Genomic DNA, 12,005 nt, shown 5'->3' with positions numbered 1-12,005 from the left:
AATAAGGTTAAAATTTTTAGGATGAAAATAGTTAACTTCTAGCTCTATGCAGTCCAGTGCTCTATGCCTGAGAAATGTTTTCTCTTTCCTAAAGGATAGAAACCCTAATGTCAGGAACTAGTTACAGATGTAACAGCCTCCAAATAAGCATGTCTTCATCATCAGAAGGACTCAAGGATGATTAAAAAGGGAATAACCTTTTTGCTCACTACATGATTTGATTTCGTTTACTACCATGTCCGTATAGTTAATGTCATGTTCCAGATCATTTCATTTTGTGAAACGCAGTTTAAAGTAATGCCACTGTATTGTATCACCTTTCTTTTGTAATTTCTCTATATTTTTCTACCTAAATCAACTTGAATCCCATTAAAAACAACTTTCCATTTGTAAATAAACTATGAAAAGCGAACATAGTAAATATCCTTCCCCTAATGTCTTGTAATTCAAATTAAAATCCAAGTGGCACTTTCACTTTCCTATAAAGTGCTAGCAGTACCTCTAGCCCATCTGCTCCGTAATAACTGGCCTAGGAACTAGTTTTCTGCATCATTTGCTGGCGCATCAGATGGACCCACCATGGCAGGGTCCCTCAGCAGAGGGAAGCCATGTGACTTTGGAGGGGAAAGGAGTTGTGAACTCCTGCAATAGCTGATGCCTAAATGCAAAAGGCAAGGAGTCTGGCTACAAGTCCTTCCCACCCTGATCGCTCCCTAGTCCACAGATTCCTATTGCAGGCAGTTTGCCTAGAAGGTTCTAGAAATGAGGGCATCAGGGCTGCAGTCTCTCTGTACCACCAATACTAGATCCTTTTCAGTGAGGTCCATTCCGCTCAACTGTGAGGGGAAGTGGCCTGTCTTGTTCCACATCCTGAGCCTGAAGGACAGGGGGCTGAGTGATTATAGGAAGAGTGGTTGTCCTTCACATGTGCATGGCCTTTTCAGTCTGGGATTTATCCTAATGACCTTCACACAGAGAGGAACCAACTGTGAGCTTCCCCTCATTAATGGACTCTCAAGTCCATTAACATTTTCTTAGTACCCACGAGTTTCTCCTGGAGTGTAAATTACTTGGTAGTTCTGGAAATAATCATGCCCCCATGGTGAGTAGTAGTAACTCCCTGAAGGCCTCACGCTCCCTCTTCCTTGTTTCCTTTTAGATTAATGTGATCAAGGTCCTCCCAACCCATCAGCTTTGCACCACAGAGAGACAGACCTGGAGTACAGGATCTTACTAAAATGTGGAATGCATGGATGCTTAGCTTCTTAACTTGTAGTAGCAAATAAGAGGCTAAGATAAGAATATCCCATCTATCATATCTTTGCCCTGGGGGCATTTTCTGTTGCCTCTTGAAAGTAGAGAGGAGGAGACCGGATTCTTTCACCTGGCAGCTTTAAATGTGTTTCCTCTTCGTCATGTGCTAAAAGGATGCGTACGAATGGCCAGGTGAACTGGCACCCTAGGGAACACCTGGGTGATTCCCTCATCATAGATGCCATATGGCAGAGTTTTCCCAGGGATATGATCCTGTCAGTTGCTTTTCCTGATCTGCTCTTTGGCTGGTGGTTAGTTTGTGGGGTGTTATGATCACTTGCTGTCACAGTGATCACGGCCCCACATGACAGGCATCTGTCCAGTTCTCCCCTCCTTGCGACATCACCCCAGGGACTTCCAGTAGGTCATCAGGACTTCCTTTCTTCTTGGTGTCCTTGTTTCAGGATCCAGGGATTTCCAAATAGAATGGAGTCCATCCTCAATCTCTTGCCCTTCCCTTTCACAGATGAATATGATGACAAGCAGCCACTGACCAGCAAAGAGGAGGAAGAGAGGCGCATTGCGGAAATGGGGCGCCCCATTCTGGGAGAGCACACCAGACTGGAGGTGATCATTGAAGAATCCTACGAGTTCAAGGTATGCTTCTCAGCACTGCCCAGCAGGAAGGCAGGGCCCGTCTCTGGACCCAGACCGTTCGTAGTGTTGGTCTGTGCTGTATGATCTATCCAGAGAGAGGAACTGGCTCACTGATGGAGGGACCATCAGGGCAGAAGTGGAATTCGGGAGTTGGTCGGGAACCAGCAGATCCTGTAAACTAAACAGCATCAGAACCAGGGTCTGGGGTTCTGGTTCAGAGTCCGATCACTAACAGGATCCAAGGTGCCCTAAAGGGAGGCTTTGTCTAAGAGGACAGCAAGGAGAGGCAAAGATGGGTTCTAAGAGACTGTTATGTGTGAAAGAAACCATGCTTTGTTTGAAAGAGCTAGTCAATCTAGGAGAAGCAAAGTCTTGGCACTGCTAAAAACGAGGCTTTTGTTTGGAGGGAGGTTGGTAAGCTCTCCCCACGGAACATGCGATCGATAAGCTCTCATGTATATGTAGTCATCTTCTCAAGATCCTAGGACACTTGAGTATAATCTGCAAGCTGAAGGTAGAGTGCCTGTAACCAGAGAGTTTGTCATCAGACAAAAAATTAGATTTCCAGTTCTCTAGATGAGAAAAGTCATATTTCAGAAGTTAAGCAAATGGACCTTAGGGTGAGCTTAGGACTTAGAGGTGAAACTTTCCATCTGTTCTTAGCTGCTTACTGAGCCCTCATCCCACTCCCACCCCATCTCACTCACATGGTCCTCCCTCCTAGAAGCCCCCCAGTAGAGGTGCACCTGCATTCTGCAGTGGAATGTGAAAAGGTTTCCAGAACTACATGCCAGAGCTCAGCAGCATTTTCCCCACTTATTTTTGAAAAGCAGATCCTGCTTCTGTTTGGAAGACCGGAATGAAGAATCCAAAAGGGAGAATCAGGCCACCAGCCTAGAAACCAGAGCCCTCTGGATTGTATCTGGAGTTTTCATGGTTGTGACTTCTTTGCCTTTTGCTGGGCCTGTTCATTATTTTTTTTAATTTAGTTCACAAAGGAAGGTGCCTGATAGGAGATAGGTGGAAAGAAAAATTTCTTTGCAAATTAAAGTGGCATTTAAAAGATAAAAATGCAATTAAACTTTCCCCTTCGGGCCACCATGGATGTGTTAACTCATCCTTCCAGCCATTCCCACAGAACGAAAGAGCAGGATAGACACTGGGACCAGTGCTTTCTAGGCAGACCCCGACCATCAGAACCCACCCAGTGTTGGATCTGGAACCTGGCCAGCTGCACACACATGACTGACATGTGCCTGTGTTCCCTGAGATTCCTGAGGCACAGACATCTCAGCCTGTCCATGTTTGTGGACCACTCTGTTCATGTGTCCATCTTCACTCTTCCTCATGCACCTCCTTTTCACCTGGAATCAGAGAAAGCCTGGTACTACCACTTGTGGCAGCAGAGACTCTACAGCTTGGCATTTCTGTAAACACTAGTTCCCCCATCCTCCCAGGACTTGCCTGGGAATTATTTTGTGCCCTCTCTCTTCTGGAACAACCCTGAGCTTTCCCCTTCCATGTACCCATGACCAGGAAGAACAATCACAGTCACTTCCTGTAGGAAGAATTGGGTTGGGTATGGCAGGGCACAGTCTTCTAGGCAGCAAAACTTTCTTGGGTTCAAAGCTATTTCTGGTAACCACACCAATGATCCAAGCATTTGAAAGTCACCCAACACTCTCTCCATAAGTCTAGTTGTTTGCAATACTTATCTTTCTAGAATAGCTTCCAAAGGACATGTCCTCCCATGTCCTCTAGAGTTCATCAGTGTGTTTACTATTAACATTGAAGGGCACATTGGGTTATGTTTCTGAAGTGCCTTCAAGGATTAACGTTGATATAATTTTATTCTCTTAAGAATTTTTTTTCTAGACCATAGCCATTTTAAAGAACTTGTTCAGAGCCCTCAGAACTGCATTAAAGACCCAAATCTGGGGTCACATCTAACAATGTTCAAGTCTGCTTTGCCCACTGGGTTCTTATTTACTGTCTTCTGACGTAGTACTGGATTTTTCTAACACCCGTGACTGAGGCTGAGGTTAAAACAATTGCTCACAGTCTAGAGCAGTGAAGAGCTAACAATGGATGTTTAGGAAATCTTCCAGGCCAGTGTCAATGGGAATGCTCAAGTATAAAATTTCAAATTCACCTTATTCTTTCATCTACTCCTATAGGTCCAGAGAGGACATGTATGTAAATTAAGTCCTGGGAAGAACCCAGGCTATCTCATAGTCCCTTAGAGTTAACATGAACTAAAGTTTATGATCTACCTGAGGTTTTACCTATATATACATTTCAAGTTTAGTTTATCTTATAACTTAGCTCTTTAGAGACATGTCTGAGGCAATATTGTTTGAGGTATTTAACTGTTAGAGAAGATTCTCTTCTCAGTTATTCATCCCCCAGGTGATAAGATTCTCAGCCTTGGCTTTAGAATAAAGAGGGTTCCTTTGGAGAGGCCTGCCCCAAGTTTCCATCATATTTAGGAAAAGTCAAGGTCATTTCTTGTTACATTCTGCAGAGAACTTTGAATCAGCATCAACCATGACACTTGGAGGACTTAACAAGATTGGCTGAGTCGAGAGAAAAGTCAGAGGCTTGTCCTGTGCTTCTAGTTACGGCAGTCCTGATGATGACAGCTGTTATCAGGGGCACTAACACGTGTAGACACAAAGCTGGAGGCCGAAAGGCCACCACCCTGCGGAGAAACAACCTGGCAAGGGATGATGTGAAAGGACAGAGTGGGCCCCTTGGAGATGGGCCCTTTCAGGTTTATTATCCTCGGAATATTTCCCTTCAGTTCCAATGACGGTTGTACCTGACATTCTGATATGGCTTTGGCCTTCCAGATGGACCCTTCAGATCACATTGTCCTTCCTCCTGATTAGCTGATAACATGCTCTCTTTCTCTCTCAAACCTTAGTCAATTCAGGGACACTGCCTTAAACATGTACAGGTTTTCACCTAAGACAAATGATATGTGTTTTCTGCCTCTTTGCAATGAGTGGGAATTCGAGGAAGCTCTGACAGTAAGTGTGGGCGTGTGGTAGACTAGTCGGGTGGTAGTCTCTCTGGGAAGAACGGCCTCAAGTCCCAGAAGTGACCCTTCTCCTTGCAGTTGCTGTGATTTGTGGTAGTGCTTTGGGTGCATCTGCTTCCTTAGTTTTCTTGTGAATGCTTGGCTGCTCCTGTTCTTCCATGAACTGACATTTATGTGGAAAGCTAAGAGTGCTAATTGTACAGAACCAAGCTTAAAACAAAAGTCTTAAAAAAAAGAAGAAGAAGAAGTGACTCAGTATTAGTAGAGCAATGGAAAATTTAGTGCAAGGTCATTACAGTGTGCTGTAAACCATGGGCCCCAACCTCCAGGATCTAATGCCTGATGATCTGAGATGGAGCTGATATAATAAAAATAGAAATAAATGCATGATAAATGTAATGTGCTTGAATCATCCCCAAACCATTCCCACTCCAGTCTATGGAAAAAAATTGTCTTCTGCGAAACTGGTGCCAAAAAGGTTAGGGACTACTGCCCTAAACCATACAAATTGACTTTTTCTTGGCTTTTCTCATTTGCAACAGGAGTCAGGTGAGATGAATTCTCTAATAGCCACTAGTCTTACAAAACCAGTAGCCAAAGAAAAATCCATTTATTGAGGATCATACAACAGCAGTCTTGAGACTCTGCTGTTTGGCTGCATTTCATTGATCAACAAAAATATAGTAAGAATAGGTTTTAATTTTGTAATTTCTCTGCCACTTCTGGATGTTCACTGATAGATAATGCTGAGCAGGGCATAGATAAATTCAGTTGCAGACAGCACACTCTAGATGAGGCCAAGAGAGAAGCAAGTTCATGAAGCATCCAAGAGGAAAGGGTGGGCTTTGCCACATCCTCTCTTCTAACCACTGAGGCCATTCTTCCTTGGCCATTAGGCATTGAAGGAGGCTTGTATTCGCTACAAAGAAGTTTCCATTTAAGGATGTTTCCAAGTCAGGACCGTGCTTGTTTGCATAAACATAACAGTGTTTGATGTCAATACTGTTGTTCTGAGCCTAACATCTGCTACCTTTATATAACTCTGGTGTTTCAAAATCAACACCTGAGATTTCCGGAGGCCTTAACCAACCCAGCCGTTATTATCTGATTCTTTTCAACCTTTCTAGAGTACCGTGGACAAACTGATTAAGAAGACAAACCTAGCCCTCGTGGTTGGGACGAACAGCTGGAGAGAGCAGTTCATCGAGGCGATCACTGTCAGTGCTGGTGAGTGCCTTTCTATGAATATTATGAATGATAATGTCATTCATTACAAGCTTACTTTTCCTGCCATAAGCACTTGGTTTATGTCAAAGCACCAAAGATTCTCTGTGATGAAATTAAAAGAAAAATAAATGTATTTGTAGCATATATGCACATTTTGGGGACAAATTTAGACTTTATAGATGAAGTAAAAGTCTTCAAACAGAACTTCCTTCTCTGTCTACTTTGCGTCTTTCTCTCTGGAAATAGACAAGATAAATTTAAAGCCTTCACATCTCAAACTCATGGATAGCCAATCACAGGGCTTTGTCTGGAAAATTTCCTGAGAGCAGGAGAAGTGGCCAAGTGTAGATCAGAAAGGAAGCAGCAATATCATTGGTGGGGCAGGGTGACATGAAGACCCTTCGCCACCACCATCTGCATCATTTTAAACTCTCTTCAACAGCATTAAGTGTTTGTACTGGCTCTGGACATAAAAATAGAATCACATTCTGTTTCTTCCTGTACATGCAAAGTGAAGAGTTTTATTTAGGAAAATCCTGCAAAATGAAGTGTGCTGCAAACACAAGGAGCCAGACACCTGAGGAAATTAAATCCAGAAAGATGTATCTGTTTCACGCATTGCCAAGCCTTGTCCATTCTCTGTGTGATTGAATAAAGGTGGAGGAAAGCCCCTTTCAGAGATTCAGGAAAGCGCCACCATCATGGTTTTCAGTTCTTCTGCTGCATTTCCACTGGTTCTTTCTCTTTAAAGATCCCTGCAGGCTCATCCTCTACTGTTGCAGTGAATGAACAAAACTAGAATTTTCTAGGTAGTGATTCCCAGACTGTAAAATATGAGAACAGCGTCACTAGAGGTTGGGTCATGACTTCTAACACAACCCCCTCTTTCCAATCTGCCAGAGAATAATTTGACAGATCTCCCAAATACTGTGGAACAGAGGGTGGTAAAGGAATGTTTGTGCCTCTTTATTAGTAGTACTGTTTATAATCACACTTTGGTTTCTTGCAATGGAGTCCACAGTGGAAATTCATGAACAGTAAATGATGAGTAATTGCTTAGGGGGAGTAAATCTGAAATTTACACATAAATTCTAGTGGAGGTGAGGGACTCCCTGTGTTATTCTGTTCGGACTGCTGTCACAAAATACCAGAGACTGGGTGCACTTGTAAACTACAGAAACTTACTTCTGGAAGTCCAGTGTGAGGGCCTGGTAGATTCAGTGCCTGGTGAGAGCCTGCATCCTGGTTCCTGGACAGCTGATTTCTCACTCTGTCCTCACATAGAAGAGATGAGGCAGTGCTTCAGGGTCTCTCTTTTTAAAAAAATTTACTGCATTGTAGTTGATTTGCAATGTTGTATTAGTCTTAGGTATATGGCAAAATGATTCAGTTATACACATACCTATATTCATTCTCTTTCAGATTATTTTCTCATACAGGTTATCAGAATTTTGAATAGAGTTCTCTGTGCTATGCAGTAGGTTGGTTATCTTGTTGCTTATCTTATATATAGTAGTATATGTATATTCATCTCAAGTTCCAAGGGCATTAGTCCTGTTGATGAGGACTTTAACCTGATGATTTTATCATTTTCCAAAGGCCACACTTCCATATACCATCATATCAGGAATTAGGTTTCAACATGTGAATTTGGGAGGGACATAAACATTCACTCTCTAGAAGTCCCTCGTTATGGCTTGTATTTTTTCTGTAAATCTAAGATTACTATCTGAGGCGTGGGAGTTATACTCCTTCTCAGAGACAATACAAACTAAAAGGACAAAAATAACTTGTCTAAGACACTGTTGACAAGGCCAGTGGTAGAAGATATTTTAAAATAACCAAATTATTTTATGGGCTTTGACATATCAGAATTGAAACATTAAAAGCAGCATAAGCCTTAATGGATCATTTCTAATAGTTTCCACATTTCCTTTGGCCACAGATGTATGAGCATTTAAATGATGATCGTGACCTGGTCTCATTCATTCATTTTTCTATATATCAATCATCGTTCTTGGTGCAAAGGATATGACAGTGAATAAAACAGACAAATATTCCTGCCTGCATGAAGCTTACCTTCTAATGCAGGAGATAGCAGATAAGTAAAATAAGCAAGAAGTCAAAGTGTATGTACAATGATGAGCTTATCATCAGAACAACAAAGCTGTGGAGGGGGATAAGAAGCTTGCCTAAGGGGCTGCATTGGACAGTGGCCAAGAAGACACACTCCATAGCCTTGTCACTGCTGAATTTGCTTTTCTAGCAGTGGGGTGGTTTTGTGTTGATTTATCGGCACATTTTTGTAACTTTCAGGGACCAAGGTAAACATTTTATGGCTGATCTATGGTAATGGAAAAGGGTGGTTTTAAACAGCAAAAGTGATTATGCTGTAAAGTTGTATTTTTGCTCCTGATCAGAATAGGTATACAGAGAAACAACTCTAAAGATGCTAAGACTTTCTTACTTTAAAGGGGAAGATTTTGGTTTGACAGCCCTTTCTTACCTTGAATTAAATCCTCTTGAAATCTCAGGAGGTCAGTATTATGACTATCCTGACCTTTGGGAGGAAAAATCTGAGCCTCCGCAAGGCAACTTGGTTTTGGAAAGTAGCCCAGAGCCCTGATCTACCAAATACTAGTCCAGTGTGCTGTCCACAGCTCTTGAGAGAGAAATGTCAAAGCAAGGAAAACTGCTCTTCCCCTCCAGCTCATGACTTCCCTTGGCTTTATCACCACTGCTGATACTCTTTTCTTCAGCACTTAGATAATGGGACTAAGTCCCTTCACATCCTTTGAAGAACTGTTGATGAAGAAATGCAAAACCCCTCAAGGATTCTTATTTATCATGCAATGTATTGTGTTTAAGTTTCTAAATGTATGCTTGGGAACAAGACAAATATTGCTTAGAAATTTGCAGGCTGCTGGGTAAAATTGACCTTATTTACAATTTTGAGACAAAATATCAGAAAAGCAAACTGATAGTTTATAGGCCTTAAATTACATGAAGGGCAGTTAGGAAGCTCAATAGTTGTCATTATGATTAAATTTAGGTCTCTAAAGAATGTTAATATTCTTGGGTTGTTAAATAGACAATAAAAATGGTAAAGCAACATTTCTTGACAACAGAATTTTGTTGGATTTTAAGATTTCATGGCTAAATAGTTGAGAATTAGAAAGAGTTGCCTTATTAAAAATGTTAAATTGCTTTTAAACGGCTCTACTGTGAGGTTTTGTCCCATGCAATTTTCTGTGCAAAATTGAAACGATCTATCTTCCTAAACAAAATAATAATTTCATAAATTGGATTTTGCTTCTGTTTCCCACTGATTATATTTAAACTGGTTTTAAGGTAACCTCTGGCCGTCTTTTGGTTCCCCCACCTTCACTGCATTTCATAGCTCTGTCCCTAGACCTCCTAGGACCATAGTGTTTCTGTAAACCAAGTTCTTTTAGTTCAATATTTGAAGAGTTAAAGGACTCATTTGATTCCAGGGACCAGAAGAGGATTATACAGTCATGTCCCTGAAGTTCTCCTTCTGTCTTTCCCTGGATAGACTCCCAGGAGTGGTGGCCTGCAGCACTGAGGTGCCTGTAAAAATTTGCAAGACAAGTTGCGTACCATTAGGTGGTATGAGCTGTGCCAGCAGATGTATTTCTAAGGGAAGCCAGAATTCACTGTGTGTCCAGTTTGAATTTCCCCCAATGCCACCTTCTTCCTAGTATCTGTACGAAGACAGGAATGAAGGTTAGCTTTAAGAAATCATGGACCAGCTGGGCTACAAGGGAGAAATGTGTCAGGAAGAGGGCAAAGGTTATTTGGGTAAAGAGAAGTAGAATGCCAGTGCCAATGCCATAGCCAGCATACTGCCATTCTTCCCAGCAGCCTGGGCTATAGTGAGGTGAAGGGCAGAGGGGTAACAAACCAGGCTTTGGAGTCAGATGCGTGTTTGTGTCCCAGACCTCCAACAGCTTCCCGGATGACTCCAAGAAGATTGTTGTTGTTTAGTCTCTCAGTCATGTCCGACTCTTTTGCAACCCATGGACTGTAGCCTCCGAGGCTCCTCTGTCCATGGGATTACCCAGGTAAGAATACTGGAGTGGGTTGCCATTTCCTTCTCCAGGAAATCTTCCCAACCCAGGGATCAAATCAGCGTCTCCTGCATTGGCAGGTGGATTCTTTACCACTGAGCCACCTGGGAAACCCTCTAGGCAGATTACTTCCCCTCTAAATTTCAGTCCCTTTATGTGGAAAGTGGAGAAAGCAGCTCCTCACTCATGAGTTGCTATAAGGACTAATCAAGGCAACATGTATTTTCACCAGAACCAACTTTTGCACTGGGATACCACCGTTGGTTATTTGGGAGGCAAATAATCTTGAATATTCTATGATAAAACTCTTAGTGGAAAAACACATAGGCAGAACACTCGATAACATAAATCAAAGCAAGATCCTCTATGACCCACCTCCTAGAGTAACAGAAATAAAAACAAAAGTAAACAAGTGGGACCTAATTAAACTTAAAAGCTTTTGCACAGCAAAGGAAACTATAAGCAAGGTGAAAAGACAACCCTCAGAGTGGGAGAAAATAATAGCAAATGAAACAACTGACCCAAGATTAATTTCCAAAATATACAAGCAGTTCATACAACTCAATACCAGAAAAACAAATAACCCAATCAAAAAGTGGGGGAAAGACCTAAACAGACATTTCTCCAAAGAAGACATATAGATGGCTAACAAACACATGAAAAGATGCTCAACAACGCTCATTATTAGAGAAATGCAAATCAAAACTACAATGAGATGTCACCTCACACCAGTCAGAATGGCCATCATCAAAAAGCCTACAAACAATAAATGCTGGAGGGGGTATAGAGAAAAAGGCATTCTCTTGCACTGCTGGTGGGACTGTAAATTGATAACAGCCACTATGGAAGACGGTATGGAGATTCGTTAAAAAACTAGGAATAAAACCACCATATGACCCATCAATCCCACTTCAGGCATATACCCTGAGAAAACCAAAATTGAAAAAGACACGTGTATCCCATTGTTCGTTGCAGCACTAGATACAGCAACCTAGATGTCCCTCAACAGATGAATGGATAGAGAAGTTGTGGTACATATGCACAATGGAATTTTACTCAGCCATAAAAAGGTGGATGAACCTAGAACCTATTATACAGGGAGAAGTAGGTCAGAAAGAGAAATATAATATCGTATTCTACTGCATATATACAGAATATAGAAGAATGCTACTGAAGAATTTATTTACAGGGCAGCAGTGGAGAATAGAAAATAGACTTAGGGATATGGGGAGAGGGGAGGAGAGGGTGAGATGTATGGAAAGAGTAACATGGAAACTTAGATTACCATTTGTAAAATAGATAGCCAACGGGAATTTGCTGTATGGCTCAGGAAACTCTAACAGGGGCTCTGTGTCAACCTAGAGGGGTGCAATGGGGAGGGACATAGGGGGAAGGTTCAGGAGGAAGGGGATATATATACCTATGGCTGTTTCATGTTGAGGTTTGACAGAAAACAACAAAATTCTATAGAAAACAACAAAATTCTGTAAAGCAGTTATCCTTCAGTTAAATAAATTTAAAAAAATTACCAAATTTTGTGAAAGGCAGTCAATTCCATTTAATTACTAAAAAGGCTACGTGACTAAAAACAGTTTATCTTCTCATTTTATATTACACATGCCATTTGATAGATAAGTAAACTGAGATTCAGAAAAACAATGTAACTTGCACAAGAACTCAGAGCTGGTAAATGTCAGTGCTGGGGTACACATCAACCTGAGATTTTCTTCTTT

The 12,005-nt window shown here is 41.7% G+C and overlaps 1 protein-coding gene across 8 annotated transcripts in view; it reads left to right on the top strand.

Moving 5' to 3' along the window:
- SLC8A1 (solute carrier family 8 member A1) overlaps positions 1-12,005 on the top strand; it is a 449,736-nt gene that overhangs the window by 369,916 nt on the left and 67,815 nt on the right. For all 8 annotated transcript variants that reach the window (XM_070798543.1, XM_070798546.1, XM_070798544.1 and 5 more), the window contains 2 exons: positions 1,781-1,911; positions 6,082-6,181. In XM_070798543.1, the coding sequence (XP_070654644.1) occupies positions 1,781-1,911; positions 6,082-6,181 (231 nt within the window). The remainder of the gene's footprint in view (positions 1-1,780; positions 1,912-6,081; positions 6,182-12,005) is intronic.

Source organism: Bos indicus, chromosome 11 (assembly GCF_029378745.1).
Source record: "Bos indicus isolate NIAB-ARS_2022 breed Sahiwal x Tharparkar chromosome 11, NIAB-ARS_B.indTharparkar_mat_pri_1.0, whole genome shotgun sequence".
NCBI classification, from domain to species: Eukaryota; Metazoa; Chordata; class Mammalia; order Artiodactyla; family Bovidae; genus Bos; species Bos indicus.
The sequence above is the reverse complement of the archived record's forward strand: the minus strand, read 5'-3'. Positions and strand labels throughout refer to the sequence as shown.